The sequence below is a fragment of the Rhinatrema bivittatum genome, chromosome 4 (genome assembly GCF_901001135.1).
Source record: "Rhinatrema bivittatum chromosome 4, aRhiBiv1.1, whole genome shotgun sequence".
Classification (NCBI taxonomy): Eukaryota; Metazoa; Chordata; class Amphibia; order Gymnophiona; family Rhinatrematidae; genus Rhinatrema; species Rhinatrema bivittatum.
Genome location: NC_042618.1, coordinates 300,466,015 through 300,486,207, shown reverse-complemented (window position 1 = coordinate 300,486,207; position 20,193 = coordinate 300,466,015). Strand labels below are relative to the sequence as shown.

The 20,193-nt window shown below is 44.9% G+C and overlaps 1 protein-coding gene and 1 long non-coding RNA gene across 4 annotated transcripts in view; one reads left to right on the top strand and one right to left on the bottom strand.

Moving 5' to 3' along the window:
• The window catches only part of DPH6 (diphthamine biosynthesis 6), an 844,298-nt gene that overhangs the window by 550,772 nt on the left and 273,333 nt on the right, over positions 1 to 20,193 (bottom strand). For all 3 annotated transcript variants that reach the window (XM_029600211.1, XM_029600210.1, XM_029600212.1), the window contains one exon: positions 5,955 to 6,028. In XM_029600211.1, coding sequence (XP_029456071.1) covers positions 5,955 to 6,028 — 74 coding nt within the window. The remainder of the gene's footprint in view (positions 1 to 5,954; positions 6,029 to 20,193) is intronic.
• LOC115090746 overlaps positions 1 to 20,193 on the top strand; it is a 203,125-nt gene that overhangs the window by 124,921 nt on the left and 58,011 nt on the right. The window lies entirely within an intron of this gene.

The following is a 20,193-nucleotide window of genomic DNA, read 5'->3' as shown; positions in this document are numbered from 1 at the left end:
TGAACTCGAACTGGTTCAAACTTATTTTCAGACTGGAGACCGCCAGTGCACTCAATTAACACCGACACCAGACAAACTGTGGGTGCCTTGAACTAGGGGTAGGACATGGCTTATCCCTATTAGTTTTATCTCGAGGTTTGTTATCTGAAGTTCTCATTTTCTGGGGCAGCCGTGGGTAGGATTCGGAGTCCATCTGTCTACATTAAGGAAAATGAAATTATCAGGTAAGTAATTTCTCCATTTCCTAGTGTGTAGCCAAATGGACTCAGGACCAATGGGATGTACAAAAGCTACTCCCGCACAGGATGGGAGGCTGCCCGTGGCCCACTTAGTACTGCTCTTGTGAAGGCTGTGTCCTCCCTGGCCTGAACATCCAGGCAGTAGAATCTGGAAAAGGTGTGCATGGAGGACCACGTGGCCGCCCAACAAATCTCGGCAGGCGACAGAAGTTTGATTTTGCCCAGGAGACTGCCTGGGCCCTCGTAGAGTGAGCCCTAACCTGTAGAGGTAAGGGCTTTCCTGCATCTATGTAGGCTGCCTTGATTACTTGTTTGATCCAGTGGGCTATGGTCGCCTGTGAAGCCGCTTCCCCTTGTTTCTTCCCGCTGTGAAGAACGAACAGGTGATCCATTTTGCGCACAGGTTCAGATCTTTCCAGGTATCGGACTAGGAGTCTGCCGACATTCAGATGACGAAGAAGGTATGAGTCTTCAGAGTCCTTATGCTCATCTGGAGATGGTAGTGAGATGGTTTGGTTCATGTGAAACTGGGAAACCACTTTTGGTAAGAAGGAGGGGACAGGAGGGGCGCTCTTGAGCAGCGCACAAGATGGCTGCCTAAGCGTGGAGTTCCGCCAGACCGCACAGAATTAGCTTTATTAAACCTGCCAGGTATATAGGTAAACACTGCAAGTATATAGGAGCTATAAATAAACACTGCAAGTAAAAGGAACCAAGAACGCACAAAACATTTCCAATAAATTAAGTACAGGAGATATAAGTAACTCTGTTAGAGTATGATGCCAAAACGAACAAAACATTTTGACACTGGATAAACAGTTTCATGAAGAACAGGAAATGTCTTTAGGTCCTTGTTAGTTATGAGCGGAGACTTAATCGCACCATCGCTATAATTGTACCAAGAGTGTGTGAATTTTGGCGCACAAAGGTTAAAAGAAAATTTTTTTTATTCTTTTTGGCTCATTTAGTGTCCATCCAAATACAGCCCCACTCGGCCTGAGTCGGGAACACGCACTAAACATACGTCTCCTCTCAATAAAGGTTTAACTTGGACATTTCCTGTTGTCTAATCTACATTATTGCCTAAACGGCCTTCTTAGATAACTTACCCTCTTGTTTTATTGGTCCTTAAACAGTTTCATGATCCATTTTTAACCACCACTGTAATTGCGAGCAGACTTCCATCAGCAGATGGAGCCAAATCGAATAGTCCTGAGACTGTGGGCTCTAACGTGACAGCAGAATGCACTGAAGAGGACGCATAGGCACCATTGTCCATGGCACCTCTACCAGAGTTGCCGCCATCAATCCTAACACCTGAAGATAGGAACACACTGTCGGACATATTGTGTTTGTCAATAGATGCACCTGTGCCATCAGCTTCTGAATATGGCTCTCCAGCAGGAATAACCTGCCCTGATTTGTGTCAAACTGAGCACAGAGATACTCTAGCAACTGTGATGGCTGAAGATTGTTTTTGGCCTGGTTCACGACCCAATCTAGCTCTTGCAACAAGGAGATCACCTTGCACGAGGTCCAGAGGCTCTGTTCCAGACTCTTGGCCTGAATCAGCCAGTCATCCAAGTACAGGTGTACCAGGATCCCATCTTTTCTCAACTCTGCAGCCACCACCACAATAACCTTGGAAAAAGTTCTGGGCACGGTGGCCAAACCAAAAGGTAGTGCTTGAAAATGATAATGACATCCCAAAACTGTGAAACGCAAAAATCACTGATGCTCTAGTCGGATGGGAATATGCAAGTATTCCTCGGACAGATCCAGAGACGTCAGGAATTCCCCCGACTGTACTGCTAATATCACTGAGCGCAAGATTTCCATGTGAAAATGAATCACACGCAAATGACGATTGACTCTTTTGAGATCCAGGATGGGATGAAAAGAGCTCTCCTTTTTGGGCATCACGAAATAAATGGAATATCGGCCAATGTTTACTTGAGAAGAGGGCACCGGAACTACAGACCGCAGGCTGAGAAGTCTTGACAATGTAACCTCCACTGCCTGCCTCTTCTGCGAAGAGTTGCACATAGCCATCCCTTATCACCTCCAGCACCCACTGGTCTGTCGTGATCTCAATCCACCTCCGATTAAAAAGAGGAGACTTCCTATCTCCTGATCACAGAGGGAGGTCGGCACACCTTCACTAGGAAGCTTGGAGTGATCCACTCTGAGCCTGTGCCCCGTTTGGGCTGCCTTGGGTGAAAGGTCTGAAAAGCCGCTCCTCTACAGGGTCAAAAATGTCTGAAACTGTTATGGTCCCGGGCCGTGCCCCGTTCCTGTCACCTACCTCTGGGCCGGCCCGAGCCGCTGGAACCTCTCTCCGGCCGGCAAGGCCCAGCCTAGCCTCTGCCGCAACATTTCGTCCTCGAGGGAGACGCCGTCGATCCTCCGTGCCGCCGCCCCCTAGACGCGCACACAGGGGCTCAGGATTTAAAGGGCCCAGTGCAGGAAGACGGAGGACAGCCCAGAGATGACATCAGACTCTGCAGGGATATTTAAACCCTGCATCCAGCTCTATGCCTTGCCTTGCAACGAGGTTCACTCTTCCTGAGTTGCTAGTTGTGGATTCTGACTTCGGCTTGTCCCTGGCTTCTGACTTTGGCTCTCGTCCACTGGTTCCTGACCCCGGCTTTCATCCAGGAGGCCTCGCCTAAGTCCAAGCGGCTCGGGTCCTCACGAGCTCCTCTCGGGGGCACCGTGGGCTTCCAGTGGTGAAGTTCCAGTTGGCTTCCTGGCTTCAGCTCTACTCTTCTCAATCCTCTGGAACTCCTCTTTGGACACCGGCCCACAGGAGACTGCACGTAAGTCCAAGCGGCTCGGGTCCTCACAGGCTCCCTCCGGTCTCTTGCCCTGTGCCGCCTCCCGGCTTCGACATCCACTGTGGGTCTGTCCCAGCCGGCTCAAGGGTCCACGAATCCAACAGAAACCCCTAGTGCAATCTCTTGTGCTGAAGGATTGTGGCACCTGTTACTTATCCTCAGATAATTGAGGAAGCAGGGACTCACCCAACTTATTGGCCATTTTCTCCAGCTCACTCCCAAATAAGAGAGAGCCATTAAAGGGCAACTTCGTAAGGTTAGACTTTGAGGATGTATCTGATGACCAATTCCTCAGCCATAGCTAACACTTAGCTGCTACTACAGAAGCCACCCCTCTGGCCAAATCGCAGCCTGCATCTGCCAAAAAGGCAGCTACTGGTTCCATCACTGCCCTGGAATTTACACCAGATTCATAAATCTCCTGAGAAAGCAATAAACAAGAGCGAGCACCAGGGAACAACAGGAAGCTACCTGCAAGTTCATTGCTATTGCTTCAAAGGCCTGCTTAAGGATAGCCTCAGTTCTCCTATCCCGTGCATCTTTCAAGGCTGCTCCCCCTTCTACAGGAATAGTTGTCTGCTTGGTAACAATACACACAAGTACATCCACCTTTGGAAAAGACAACTGCTCTCTTGCAACTGGATCCAGGGGGTAGAGTCCTTCCAAGACACATTGCCCTTTAAAATTAGCTTCTGGGGTGCCCCATTCTAGATCAATTAATTCTTGAATGGCCTCCATAACAGGGAAGAAGCATAAGGCTTTACGCAAGGAAATCAAAATAGGATCTTTCTTTGGCTCAGACATGGATTCTGCCCCAGGTACTCCCAGGATCTTCAATGTCTGGGAAATCAGTCAGTAACTCAACTCTGTGAATGAACCGCGACATCATTCTATACGGCTCCAATCCCGGAGGAATTTCCCCATCTTCCAGGGAGTAAGGATTGGTCTCATCAACAATACCATCTGGGTCCCTATTGGGAAGGACGGCTCAAGTCGTAACCAGATGCATACCTGCAGCACCAGACATGCGGGATTTCACCGCTTGCGATCCTGACCTGTTAAGATTGGCCATGGCTGAGGACTGCACCTGAAGGAAGGAGTGCAGTCCTTGAAAAAATTCTACCCAAGAAAAGGCAGAAGGATCCATGCCAAAACCAGAGGGTAACTGTCCTGTGCCCACTGAATTACCTTCCCCACTGACAAACTAGTTAGGAGAGCTCCAAAATTAGGCAACCCTTCCAGCAGCTCTTTTTCCATTCCTGCACCAGGCTGGGAAGAACCAGACTTAGTAAAATCAGGAAGTAATTCTCCCTGAGCCTCCAAACAGCGTTGACACAAATGTGAGGGAACGCCAGGTTGAGATGCCTGAATAATGACAAGCAACACATAGGGCAAGGTGATTAGGTTTTCTTTTGCTACAGGTGCCATCTGTCTCCAAAATAAGAGTAGGCTCACAGATAAGGCACACAAAAAACTGTGCTTATAGCTCAGATATTGCGTGTATTTGCGCACACATGTACAAGACTGGGGGCTCTAGTAGGCTCTCCTATGCAGCTAACTAGGTGCCCACCTAGGCACCCAACCATGTGCACAGCAAAACGTACATTGGGCAAGCACAGACAGGTGCACAAGCATGATCCGAGGGAACTCATGAGGGCAGTCTGTGGTGCACAAAAGTGTGCGATAATGCCGCTGCCACCTACCATGTAGCAAACCAGATGAGCACTGGAGTGGGGCCTAGCCGCAAGGGCTGCTCCCGTCGCCTGAACTCCACTGGAGGTGGGAACGACCATTGGAACGCACGCCGAGCACGGAAACTGGGGTAGTGGGGAAGAATCCTCTCAATTCCCCTTCTCTTCATAATTTATTTTTTAAACTACTTTTTACCTGAGCTCAGTCCGACCCAGAGGACTGCAAGGTTGGTCTCTAGCTGAGGGGGGAGAGGACATAAACCTTCACCATCGTGTCAACTTCCTGCACCCGCGATGTTCTCGCGCCCTAACTTGATGCACTCTCTATCAGGGTACTATCAAGCTAGGGTGAGAGATCACTGAAGAAATCTCATCTTTGTGTGACTTTCCTCACTCAAAATCACATCATATCTTCACTTATGTGTTCTGTGTTGTTAATACGTCTCACTACACGTAAAACTGCCCCTAAAACCTAATCTCGAATTACTAGCTTGCCCTCCTATAGTGTTATAAATAGTTGACTACTAAGAGAGTCTTATAAAGAGGTGCTCGCTCCCTCTCTCTCTCTAGCCAGGAGCAGCCCAATATCATAGCCATGCCCCTATTCCTTATCACAGGCATTATTCATGCAAAATTTATCGCATTTTGATGAATCTAGGCCTTAGCTGGCTAACTTATTAGTTGGCTAGAATTTATCTGGGTAAGTGACTAAACCTTCATTTAGCCAGATAACTTTTGAGTTATCTGGCTAAATGCTTTTGAATATGGACTTCTTTCCCAATATCCTTCAGCTTGCTCATGATCATGATTCACCCAACTACATAAAAACTCTTTATTTACCTCTACCAACCCTCACACTCAAATAACTTTACATCTGCTAGTTCTACCTGCATCTTATTAAACCTTGGGGGTGGTTCTAGATTTTTTTCTCTCTAGTTCAAGAAATGAGAATTTTTAGAATGGCTCTCCTCCTCCTTCTTACCTATTATATAGTTGTTTGGCAGTTCAAAAAAGTATTAATTGGACTGATGAAAGAATCTGGATTTACAGTCACTAAGTTGATGGATTTAAATTTAGCCAAAAGATTTACTAAGTTAGGGTATGAAAAATCTAAGCTCTTTCCATAGGTCTATATTTCAATCACAAAGCACACAGTGAATAAGGAATATAAACAGAGGCTTACTTACACATTTTCTACTCTGACTCGCTGGTAGTCAGAAAGAATGGCCCCAACAGACACGCCTTCCACACTCTCCTTCTCCTGAAAAACAATAAAACATAATGTTAGACATGTACAATATAGCTTCCCCATCATTTTCATGCTCCCACCTGCACCTTTAATTCTAATCAATTGTATTTTTCCTCTTTCTCACTTTTGCTCCTTTTCCATATTGTGAAGAAGCCCCTCCCCACTTCACTATCTTCAAGTGAAATCACCTTCCCAGTCACTGGCTTTTCAGTGCCAGTATTCTCCAGTTTGCAGTAGCATTCAGCATTTCTAGTCTTTGCACTATGTTGAAATCTGTGGCATATCTAATGAGTTCCAAGAAGAATCAGTATATCTCTAGCTGAACCGATCAACATCTCTATTGTACTGTAATACACTGAAATTTAAAAAGGTATATTGTAAGCACCCTGCAAAAGTCCTGGACAAAGCAATAATACCAAAGTCAGGGATCCCCAAACTACAGCCCATAGGCCATATCTACTTGCCATGCAGGATGAACTGTGCATGCAGAACTTGCAATCAGAAAGAAGGAAGCTGTATTGCCTACATCATCAGCTAGGGCTAGCCAATAAAGGAAGCATGTGGCAGCAAAGGAAAAGGGGAAAGAAAGAGGAAGATTGTGTGAAAGAGGAGAGGATAGAGAGAGGTTGAAAAGATGTAGGCGAGAGACAGAGAGAGGTTAGAAGAATGGAAATAGGTGAAAGGCTGGAAGAAGGTGCTTAAGAAAGAAACAGAAAGAGGTGGGCAAGAGGAAGGTTGTGTGGAAAGAGGAAGGCATAGGAGAGAAGGAAGCTGGAACGATATGGATAGGAGTATTACAGAAAGAGGCTGGAGGGAAGTGGGGTTTAACTTAATCGGGTAGAAATTATATGGCTAAGTAGAGCCAAATAGGGCTAAGTAGAGCCGAATTCAGCAGTATGGTTAGACTGCTGAATATCCCATGTAAGTTAGCCAAATAAATCTTATCCGGCTAACTTACATAAATGTTCAGTTTTGAATATTGACATCTCTTTAGCTATGGGGAAAATGCTTAGTGCATAGGCTCAATTGTCTATCACTGTAAACTCTACTCTGTCACTCTTTACTTTTTCACCCCTCTAAACACATAAGCCCCCATCCATTCACTTTATAATTCTTTAAATCTTTGTAAATATTGATGCTCTAAAATAAACCCACCTATAATGTACTTCTATATTCAAGCATCATCATTTTTAACTCATTTTGCAATGACCCAATCCTGAAAACATAACTCCTGAAAGCTGATTAGAAATGTACTAACTTTGGAGGGAATGGAACATAATGGGGTGAGGAAGTACCACACCGATGTCCACCAACCAGAAATGAGACCTTGGGGTGATGGTTTCTGATGTTTTCAAAAAGTAGCAAAACAATGTGACGAGGTGGTAGCCTGAGTCAGAGAACTGCTAGGTAGCATAGCGAGAGGCAAAACTAGTAGAGAAAAGGAAGTGATAAAGCTGCTGTACAGTCTACTGGTGACCAGTTCTGGAGGCCGGACTTCTGAACAGATATAGACAGAGTGGAGGCAGTCCAGGGAAGGGTTACAAAAATGATGTAGAGTCTAAAGCCCTATGAGATGTGACTTAGAACATAAGAACATAAGATATGCCATACCAGGTCAGACCAAGGGTCCATCAAGCCCAGTATCCTGTTTCCAACAGTGGCCAATCCAAGTCACAAGTACTTGAAAAGTACCCAAACATTAAATAAATCTCAAGCTGCTATTGCTTATTAATTAATAGCAGTTTATGGATTTTTCCTCTAGGAACTTATCCAAACCTTTTTTAAACCCAGCTATACCAACTGCTGAATGGCCACAAGTCAGGCAGGGTTGGGAGTCTAAGCCAAAAGTGAGAGGGCACAGGCCCCAGAAGTAAACTGTGGCTACACCATTGCCTCCAAGAATGAACTACAGAAACAAGTCCTCACAAATTCAAATTTAAAAGGGAATACTATGTTCATAAATTGAGACATTCACTGCCCTGCCAGTACCCTCAACTGAGCACTAACATTTAAATCCAAAAGACTGTGAGCTAGCCTACTATATGCTAAGAATTGATATCAGGAAACTCTCCCCACTTTTTAACATCACTGGCTGGGCTGCTGCTCCTGCTGTTGGTACAGTTTGTATGCTCCCAACTGCAGCAGAGAATCAATGTCCTAGATCAATTCCAATTCAGTTTTCACAAGAATCACAGCACTGAGGCCTGTTGTCATCTAGTTTGGATGTCTTTACAAGAGGATTTGATACACAGATTATGTACTAGTTTTGCATGATATAACCACAGCCTTTGATACTATTATCCATTCCATATCCATAAAGATGAAAATGGTCAATCTAGACTGCCCAATTTTTTTTTTTTTTAGGGTAGTAGCTGCTGCTCTATGCAGGTTAACATCATGACTTCTGTTAAGGGTAGTAGAAACTGCCACTCTGTTCAGATTACCACAAGCCTTCTGTGAAAGGTAGTACCTGCCACTCCATGCAGGTTACCCCCAAACCTTCTATTTAAGGTAGTAACTGCTGCTCCATGCAGGTTTCCCCCATGCAGAAATGTAAATTTTAGGTGTAAACGAAGTTATCCCATTTCTTCATTTCTATTTTCTAGCCAGTAGGCATCCTCTGTCCCAAGCTCTATTGCATTCCACTACTGTACTTGTCTTCATCATTTCCGGGAGGGCATTCCATTAATCCACCAACCCTTCTGTGAAGAAATATTTCCTGACACTGTTCCCCCCAATTTTTTATTTTTATTTATCTGATTTTTATATTCCACTTTTCAGCACTTCAAAGCAAATTACATTCAGGTACTGTAGGCTTCCCTCTAGGAGTTTCATATCATGACCCCTAGTTTTCCTATTGGAAAAGATTTCATTTTTGTGCATCAATAATTCCTTTTAGGTATTTGAAAGTTTGTATCATATCTCCCCTGCCTCTCCTCTCTTCCAGGGCATATATACTTAGGTCCTTCAGTCTCATCTCATAAATTTTTCCATACAGACCCCATACAATTTTAGTTACCTGTCTCTGAAGAGCTTCAATTCTGTCCTTATCCTTTTTGAGATGTGGTCTCCATAAATGAACATAGTACTCCAGGTGAGAACTCACCAAGGATATGTACAGGGGCATTATCACCTCCTTATTCCTGCTAGTTATGCCTCTCTCTAGGCAGCCTAGCATTTCTCTGGCCTACTCCTGGGGGAATTCTGCGCAAAAAAATTGAAAATTCTGCACATTTATTTGTCAAAATAATACAATATTTTTTTCTAATTTTGCATTTCAGTGCAATCCAGTATTTTCATGAGAGGAGGTAAACAGGAACAGAAGCAGAGATCAAAGGAGAATTCACATCTCCACCTGTTTAGGCCAGGGGCAGCATCCCACGGCACTGGACAACTCAGCAGACAATGACAGCCGCCACTACCTGAATCAGCAAGCTAGCTCCAAGCCTCACATGCAGCAGCAGGAGTCACATTTAACCAAACATCTCCCGCTGCTGTGGGGCTGGTCTTGCACAGCAGGAGATGATGTTTGGTTAAATGCAACCTCTGCAGCAGAAGAGTCCGCTCAGCTGTCCAGTGCCAGGCCTGGCACACATGTCAAAGGCTGCAGACATCTGGCTCAGAACAAATAGAAATATGAATCTCCCTTGGCCTCCTCCTCTATCCCCATTCTGCTTTCCCCTCATACCTCGAGCCCCCACTAGAAACACTCCCTCCCCCCTTCCCCCTCACTCTCCTCTCTCACTCTCCCCTTCCACCTCACTTTCCCCTTCCCCCTCACTCCTCTCTCACTCTCCCCTCCCCCTCATTCTACTCCTCTCCTTTCTCCCCCTCCCTCCCCCTCTCATATTCTCTCTCCCGCCCCCTCTCTCATTCTAGCTCTCCCCCTCACTCCTCCCCTCTCTCTCTTCCCCTCCCACCCCCCCAGTTATAGGGTCCTGGCCTTTGCACAGTGCAGCTTATCCTTGCCCCTGCCGCGCTGCCTCTGCTCCCCATGCAGGAGCCTCGCCTGCAATGCCTCTGCTCTCCGTGCGCGCGCCCGTGCCACGATGCTTCTGCTCTCTGTGCGAGGCTAACTCGCTCGGGCCACGATGCTTCCGGTTTTGCTTCCTCTTCCGACAGAGCATTCGGAAGGGAGAAGCATTCAGCTGCGATGGATTCTGTGAGACGAGGGAGGAAATCTGCGTGAAGGTAGAGGCTGCAGTAGATTCTGCGAGGTGAGGGAGGAAATCTGCAGGAAGGGAGAATTCTGCACAAATTCTGCAGTAGTGTAGAATTTCCCCAGGACTACTCTGGCCTTAGCCATTGTCATGTCACAATGCTTCACCGCCTTCAGATCATCAGAAGCTATCACCCTGAGGTCTTTCTCCTGGTCTGTGCAAGATAGTCTTTCACCTCCATCATGTGCAACTCCTTTGGATTGCCATACCCCAAGTGCCTGGCTCTGCAATTCTTAGCATTGAATTTCAGCTGCCAAACCTTCAACCTTTCCTCCAGCTTTCCTAGTTCACATCTCATTTTCTCTACTACTTCAGGTATGTCCACTCTATTGAAGATATTAGTGTCATCCGCAGAAAGACAAATTTTACTTTCTAGTCCCTCCGCAATATAATTCACAAAGATATTGAACAGAACTGGTCCTAGAACTGATCCTTGAAGAAATCCACTTATCGCTCTTTTTTCTTCAGAGTAGGTTTCATTTACCACTCCTCTCTGACTTCTGTCAGTCAGCCAATTTGTAATCCATTTCACCATCTTGGGACGCACTCTCAGGCTTTTCACTTTATTATGAGCCTCCTCTGCAGGTCCATATCTAAAGCCTCACTGAAATCCAAGTAAACCATATTAAGTGTTCTTCCTTAATCCAATTCTCTAGTTACCCAATCAAAAAAATCAGTTTTCTGGGTAACTGAGCAGCCATCATCACTAGGCGCTTTTCTCAGTGGAGCAGCCAGCTTAGGTAGGTGCTTCCTTAGGTGTTTTCTTTGATGTCCAAGCGGCCAGATTTGCAACCAGTTGAGCGCCTAGCTCAGCACCCAAGCAGCAAGATTAGCTAGGCGCCGTTCTAGGCACGCGATCGTATACATTCGTGAAAAACTAAGTGCCTAGCTCAGCGCCTGAGAAGCAACATTTGTTAGGCGCCTTTCTGGGTGCAAGAGCATCCATATTCACTCCCAGCTGAGTGCCTATTTCGGCACCCAAGCATCCAGATTGGTTCCTAACTGAGCACCTATCTCGCTGCTATGCCAGTGTGAATTAAAATCCATGAAAATATTTGCCATATTTTCTGCAGCACATTTATTTGAAATATTAGAAATACTTTCCAGGGCCATACTTTCACTTAATAGGGAGACCCATTCACTTGCTTGCTTTTCTGCGCAGATTATCAGCGTGGGTTTTGAGTACGGATGCAGCCATGTATTACATAGGCCCTTACTGCGCTTAGGTACGCACATTTCTCCGTATGTGTGCAGATTTCTGCACACAAATCATTTGCATAATTTATGATTTTTACATCCCGCAGAAGCATCTTCAGCCGCGTGTGGTGATCAAAACCCACGCTCATAAATAGCACCTGTTTTGCCATGGGTCTTATTACATCAGCCTCTTAATATCCTAGCATGTATCTCATCTGGCCCCATGGCCTTGTCCACTTTTAGTTCTGCTAGTTCCACCCAAACATTCTTTTCTGTAAATGGAGATGTATCTAACCCATTCTCATCCATAGTTTTGCCAACCAACAATGGTCCTTCTCCAGTGTCTTCCTTAGTGAAAACCAAACTGAAGTATTTAATTAATATTTCTGCTATTTCTTCATCTTTCTCCATACCTTGCTCCTTGACTCCGTTCAGTCTTATGATGCCATCTCTGGCACTTGTCACCATGCTTTTCCTCTTTGGTGATCTTTTCTTCCACTCAAGCTTTCACTATCCTGACTTCTTTCCTCATTTCCTTCAGCTTCACCAGATATTCTCCCCTGTGTTTCACTTTTTGAGCTCCTTTATACTTTTTGAATGCTGATATTTCTCAGCCACTTATTGGCGAACCAAATTGGTTTCCTTTTTCTTTTACTTTTATTTAGCAGAGTTGCTTACCTGTAACAGGTGTTCTCTGAGGACAGTAGGATGTTGGTCCTCGTCCATACCCAATCCTAGTCGGTGGTCCCTCTCAGGATATCCTCCTAGGGGTGCTGTCATCTGCCATCGGCCCAAGGATCCACCATTCTACATTCTACTGCAGCTGAGTGCCCTCTCCAAGCACTCCGCTGATAACAGATTGTTATCTACTCCCTCTACAGGAGCCGAGCATATCAGATGGCTACTCCCTAGCAGATCCATTACAGATTGCTTACTCCGTCCACGGAGCATAACAGTTTGCTATCTCCTCCTTCACAGGAAATGTATTCAACAGATTGCTAACTCCTCCCCTCTGGAGGAGCGATTCATACAGATTGCTACTCCCATCTGCATAGCAGATTCGTAACAGATTGCTAACTCCTCCTTTCCACAGGAGCAGTTCCTAACAGATTCCTAACAAAATCAAAGAAGGATATCACAAACTCCTTACCCTACGCCGTCTAAAACCTTTCCTATCCACCGACGTCAGAACAGTCCTCCAACTACTTATCTTCTCCTACCTGGACTACTGCAACTCCCTGCTATTCAACTTACCTCTCACCACCATCCTACCACTCCAAATACTCCAAAATACAGCCGCCAAAATACTCACTGGAACTAAAAAACACGATCACATTACTCCAACACTTATTTCACTACACTGGCTCCCAATAAAATTCAGGATAGAATACAAAATACTATCCATATTACACAAAATAATATACGAAAAACAAACAAACTGGCTAAGTAAATCTATAAAACTACACTCCCCAAACAGAAACCTCCGCTCAGCTAACAAAGGTCTATTAAAGACTCCACCTGCTAGTTCCAAACAACTTACCTCAACTCGGAAGAGAGCCATATCCCTAGGAAGTCCCAAACTCTGGAACACCCTCCCAACCAACTTAGAACACAGCAAAATCTAAAAACCTTCAAAAAAGAACTAAAAACCTGGATGTTTACCAAAGCCTACCAAAGCACCCAATGACTCTCAGATATTACTTCACTCCTACTGGACCTATGCAAACATGTGGAACCAATGCAAGCAAGCCTACCCTCCCGCTACTCCATCCATGTGGAACCAATTTCAACAAGCCTACCCTCCCACTACTCCATCCACATGATGTATTAAAACCTTTTGTTCCATAGGACTGTTTGATTCTCTTGTAAATATTTTGTACATTTAGTTTATATCTATTATAAAACCTGTGTTTTCTGTATCTATTGTAATACCATTATCTCTAATTTTATAGTTACTGTTCTATGAAATGCTCTGCTTACCATTTGTTTCTTGTAATACCTTTTAATTCTAATTTTATAGTTAATGTTCCATGTAAAGGCTCTGCCTACCTTTTTTGAGTTAAATGTACACCGATACGATGTGCAAACGGTTGTCGGTATATAAAAAACGGTAAATAAATAAATAAATACATACATACATACATACATACATACATAAATAAGCACGTAATACAAACATAACTGAAATCGCATAGTTTGAAATACGATCTACATTTATAAAGCCTAAAATATTTATGCTGACAAATGAATCTTTGGAAACTCTGTTAAACATCGAAACTTTGTAAACCATTGTGATGGTGAAACTGAACGATGGTATATAAAACTCGATAAATAAATAAATAAACACAGCACATAGGCACAACCCCGAGGAGCAGGGAAGCATTAGAGTAAACTCCTGAGTGGTAAGGGTGTTCCAGGGGGGCCCCCGAGGAGCAGGGAGCCTTGAAGAGTAGGACTTCAGGAAGCGCAGGGCCAGCCCAAGGAGCAGGGGAGGCCAGGAGACGAGGTCCCCATGAGAGCGCCCACTGGCCCCCGAGGAGCGGGTATCAGACAGAGTCCAAAGTCTAACGGAGTCCAATAGGGAAGCCACCTGAACACAGAACAAGAGCTAGTAGAGACGTACGGAACTTGCTGGCAAGTCGGCTAGCTGAGGGTGAAGGTGAAGCTTAAGTACCTTGACCCGATGACATCATCAAGGAGGGACACCCCTGAGGTTCCCGCCGAAGAGGCTTCAAAGGAAGGCCCGGTGACATGACGTAGCTGGCGGCGGTGTCTTGGCCGCCACAAGGAGCCATGGGAAACGGTGGTTGAGATTGGCCTGTGCCACGAGCAGAGCCGGGGAGGGCTGGAGAATGGTGCAGGATATAAGTAAGCGTGGTCATAGCCGCCTTCAATAGACGGGCATAATACTGGTCAAAATGAGAGGGGCTGACAAACAGCCGTTCGCCATGACCCTTGCCCCGGGATTAGAATATATGACCTAGATAGCCTGAAAGTAAAAACCCGAAAATCCCATCTTTATTTATTTATTTGTACGTTTTTATATACCGAAGTTTAGCTAGATGCTTTCACTCTGGTTTACATTTGAAACAACATATTACATTTGGTAAAAAGATAAAACAACATGACAGTAAACTGGTATATCTATGTCCAAAATATGCATTAGAAAAGATCAGGACACCCTGTCAAACACCTTCTCAGCATCGAACCCCACTAGAATGGGGTCCACAAATTTGTGGTGTTGACAGAGGTGTAGTAACTGAGCAAGATGTCTGATATTTATGCTGGATCTCCTCCCCTTCACAAACCCAGCTTGCCCTGGGGACACCAAGGTGGGTAGAATATCTGCTAACCTATTAGCCAACACCTTGGCAAAGATTTTAATGTCAACATTAAGTAAAGAAATCGGTCTATAGGCAGAGGTGGCAGTGAGGTCCTTATCAGGTTTTGGGAGGACAATAATAGTGGCCATCCGCAGAGACTCCAGCATAGAACCTTGCTGAACCATAACACTGAATAGTGCAGCCAAGCTGTTGATTAACTCAAGGTCAGAATCTTATAAAAGAACGGAGATAGTCCATCAGGACCCGGCACCTTGAGGCTCTGGAGGCTTTGAATCACTATAGAGATTTCCTTTTCCCGGATTGGGGTATTTAATTGAGTCTCCTGCTCAATGGTAAGTTTTGGCAAGGTAATTTATTTATTTATTTATTTATTTATTTATTTAATGTGTTTTGTATACCGTCATTCGGTTTCACCATCAGAACGGTTTACAGTTGTAGACACATAGTATTGTTTACAAATAATAGGTTGCATAAACCGGTCTCTCACCTCAAGATCTTCCTCGTCTGCTGAATATAGCTGCTGATAGTATTTTTGAAAAAGGGCAGCAATTTCCTCAGCTGATGTGGCCGGATTCCCTAACGTATCCCGGAGCTTAACAATATGAGTTGGTTTCCATTCCCTTTTTAATAAATGAGATATCATCTTCCCTACTTTATTACCATAAAGAAAAAGACGGTGTTTTAGGGAAAATAAGGAGGAAGTCACCCTTCTATGTAGGACCTCACTGAGTGCAGCTCATATTAAAGTGAACTCCTTTTGAGCTTTAGGAGTAGGGTTTAAATTTAGAGAGTTTTTACATTGATTAAATTTTTACATCAGTTCTAAGATTTGTTTATCTAGCTCTCTCCTGCGTCTAATGGAATACTCAATATATTCTCGCAAAACTACCTTGGCAGCTTCCCAGAACAATATGGGGGTGGAATGGTTTTGTTTGTTATATGTGTCATATTCCTTCCATTTTGAAGTCAGGAATTCCCTAAAGTGTTTATACTGTGCTAGCCACACTAGCATTTTCCAATTGGCCGGAACCCGGTACACTCCAGGTCTCTTCAAAACACATGATACCGGACAGTGATCTGATACTACTAAGGGTTCTATACCTGAGCTCTGGAGTTGTGTGAACAAAGAATCAGCTAATAAAATATAGTCAAGTCCCGATTTTGAATTTGTCGCATGTGCAAGATGCGTAAAATCATTACTGCCCAGATTCAGCACCCGTCATGAGTCCAATAACTGCAAGGAGTCGCATAAAAAGTGGATACCCTTGTTCGGACCTAATGGTCTCCCGTGTGTTTGTGAGGAGCGGTCTAAAATAGGGTCTGCCACACAATTAAAATCACCTCCTATCACTATTGGTGCCTAGCTTACAGATATTATTTTAGACACAATCTCAGAGAAAAAACGATGATCGTATTGGTTGGGGCCATATATAGAGGCTAAAATAGTTTCCCAAACAGAAGGCCTTCTACAATAATATAGCGATCTCCAGGGTCAGCAATGGCCTTTTGCTGCTGAAAAGAAATAGTTTTATGCGTCATTTAGGCTACCCCCCTGCTGTGAGATGAGCCATGGGCAATAAAAATCTGATGAAATCCTTTCTTCTTCAATTTTAAGTGGGTATTAACCCTCATATGCGTCTCCTGCAGGAAAATTATTGCTCCCTTCAGTCTGTTAATGTTGGACAAAATTTTTTCTCCCTTTACTGGGGTGCCTAGTCCCGCTACATTCCACGAGATATACTTTACACAATCAGCCATAAATGCACAGTAACTTGAGGGTAAGAAAGTGTTCTATATACTTTTCATATAGCAGTGATACATTACAGGATTCAATACTGGACACAGAGCTATAACCAAAAGTTATGATTGTGGACCACAAGATAAGCTTTCGTGCCTGGTACTGGTTCTGGAACCAAACATACAGCATTGCCACTTTACTGTTCCCTCTTGAATCACTTCCAAATTTTCCCCACTTTCCCTCCCCCCTCCCCCCATCCCCTTTTCCCCACTGAAATGCCTATCACCGGAGGGCCTACATCCCTCCATCGGAGATCAACTTAGAGTGCATGGGTGCCTCCCCTCCTCCATCGATGTTCTCCGCTTAGATCTAATGCCCTTAAATGGTGGATAAGATCTTAGGCTCATTACCCTAATATGATAACTGTCATGACACCATCATTAGATAGATATTAACTTTTGAAAAACCATCAACGTTAACCATGTAGATAACACTCCAGCGCTTATCAAGAGAATTGTCAAAGAAACTAAAAGCATTTCCAAATGGATACTCAGAGGAACCAAAGATGCAAACTTGAAGGCTATTAAACCTTTCCACGGTTCCTTGCTCATTCACCGAAGTAGATTTGACAACGGTGTCTGCCGTTACTGCATTTGTTCACGTAGTTGCTGGTGTGCTTTCCTGCAGGAATTCTTCCGCTGCTTTCAATGTTTTTGAAGAATTTTATCCCTGACTCTGTTCAAATTTTTAATCTTGCTGGATATATTAGCACAAACCGCACTTGGCGGTTCACCAGGTTGGTACAAGTAGTCGAGAATGCCCGCCGAAGTTGCGAGACTTTTGTAGAAAAATCCTGAAATATCAGCAGGCGTTTCCCCTCATGCTGGAGCTCCTTTTTATGATATGCCAGTAAAAGTCTCACCTTGTATGCGTAGTTCAGTAGTTTCGCCACCACTATTGTAGACAATTTTCTGTCTGCTACTACCACTCCCACACAGTGAGCCCTCTCAACTTTCAAGTGTCCCACCAGTTCTGGTAGGCCCAGTTCAGTCGGAAGTCAAGTTTCAATTAGATTAGATATGTTCGCCTCAAGAATCTGCTCAGCAAAGCCCACAAATCGCAAGTTGGACTGCCTTGATCAGTTCTCTAAATCTTCAATTTTTGAATCTTGGGCCACCACCGTTTTTTCCAAGTTCGCCACCTTCACTTGCAAGGCTAGGGTGTCGGCCTCCACGGCGCTCACCCAACCTTCCACTATATCCATGCGGGAGTTATAATCCGCAAGCGAGTTCTTAACTTCAGCCAGTTGCAATGAAATTTAGTCAAATCGGGAGTTTAGTGCTGCCACAACCGTGGTAGTAATTGTCGCTTTTGCTGCTTCATTCCAGGCCCCCTCTTGTGCTGTTGGTGGTGAGGCGGCCATTTTGGTATCAGGTTTGCACAGCTTGTCTTTGTCTTTTCTGGTGGGGCAGGTAGACATACTGTCCCTAGAAAGATAATTCACACCCGAGTCGATTATCGCCGCGGTCCTACTGCAGTAGTGATGGTCAAAAGTAAAAATAAGCGTAATTCCTCGGTGTTTGAGACTGTTTCAGAGGGAAGGCACCCAGAGCACGAGGCAAACACGTCCTCTCCGTTCACCGCATCACGTGATCTCGCCCAACCTATTTTTATGAAAAGAAACACTGCTTCCAGATGTCCCGTGAGTATTGGCTCATATAGAGCAGGTAGGCAGTGATGTGGACAAAAAGTATGGCAGGAGTGCCGAGGAGAGGGTCTGAGATCGCATGGCCCTCTTGAGAGTGGATTCGAAAACCACCGACTGGTATGGCAGCTGGCGCTTAGCGAATCCAGCAGCCTTCTGGATGAGGTAAACCTCGTCTGCCTTCTTATTCATGGGAGACACCGTGAGGGGATGTTCCCAAATCATCAGAAGCAACTCCTTAATGATCTCGTGCACCAGGACCACCACAATCTCCTTAGAAGGCTCCAGAAACTGAAGAACCTCAAGCATTTCCACTCCCCATATGCATGACTCTGCAATGCATTGCAGAGTCATGCATATGGGGAGTGGAAATCCGAATGAAATGTATTCGATGGGGGGAGAAAGGCTGATGAGCACAGAGCAGGAGAGAGACCTTGGAGTGATAGTGTCTAATGATCTGAAGTTGGGGAAACAATGTGACAAGGCGATAGCTAAAGCCAGAAGAATGCTGGGCTGCATAGAGAGAGGAATATCGAGTAATAAAAGGGAAGTGATTATCCCCTTGTACAGGTCCTTGGTGAGGCCTCACCTGGAGTACTGTGTTCAGTTCTGGAGACCGTATCTCCGAAGAGACAGAGACAAGATGGAGGCGGTCCAGAGAAGGACGACCAAAAAGGTGGAGGGTCTTCATCGAATGACTTATGAGGAAAGATTGAAGAATCTAAATATGTACACCCTGGAGGAAAGGAGGAGCAGAGGTGATATGATACAGACTTTCAGATACTTGAAAGGTTTTAATGATCCAAAGACAACCACAAACCTTTTCCGTCGGAAAAAAATCAACAGAACCAGAGGTCATGATTTGAAGCTCCAGGGAGGAAGACTCAGAACCAGTCAGGAAGTATTTCTTCACGGAGAAGGTGGTGGATGCCTGGAATGCCCTGCCGGAAGAAGTGGTGAAGACCAGAACTGTGAGGGACTTCAAAGGGGCGTGGGATAAACACTGTGGATCCATAAAGTCTAGAGAATGTGAATGAAGAGTGGGTGGCTCGCGGGTATGATGGCTACTACCTGGACATAATAACCTTATTCAATAAACATACACACGGTTAATGCGACTCCAACATTGCTCTAAGCTTCAACGGCAAGAGGAAATGTGGAAAAAAGGATTTGCATTCACAAAAAAGCGGGGAGTAGCTTGCTTGTTACGGCGGTTACTACCCCAAACCAAATAAGTCTGATATTATATCCAGCATAGCTCTCTGCTTCAATGGCAGGGGAGAAAGACCGATACTTCACTTTCAATGCATATCCAGCATAGCTCTCTGCTTCAACGGCAGGGGAGAAAGACCGATACTTCACTTTCAATGCATATCCAGCATAGCTCTCTGCTTCAACAGCAGGGGGAATGAAGATTAGTGGATCTATATACAGAGAACAACCAACAAGGACTGAATTACATAGTCTGGGTAAACAAATAAGCATGGGTGTAGCTTGCTTATTGCGGCAGTTACTACCCCTAACTAATTAAGCTAGATATTTCACTTAGATGCAGTTCCAATACTGCTCTCTACATTAATGGTGTGGGTGGAAGGGAAATAGAACCAAAAGGTTACTAAGAGCCAAGAGAAACATAAGTATGAGAAGAAAAAAAAGTGTGAGGCTTGCTGGGCAGACTGGATGGGCCGTTTGGTCTTCTTTTGCTGTCATTTTTATGTTTCATTTTGTACCTGGCATCTTCCTCAGTCAAAAGGAGGAATGGAATGACCTCTGCCATCACCCTTATGAAACCTGCGAAGGTTAAGTCCTCGGGTGGGGACTTCCTTCGCTCCTCTGGAAAAGGGTCTAAAGGGAGACCATCTGAATCCTTGGAGGAGGACTCAGTCTGATCATCCCCCAAGAGTCCCAGGGATCCTCATCCTCACTGTATGCCTCAGGGGATGGGGCCCTAGGTGCTCAGCCTACGTCCAGAG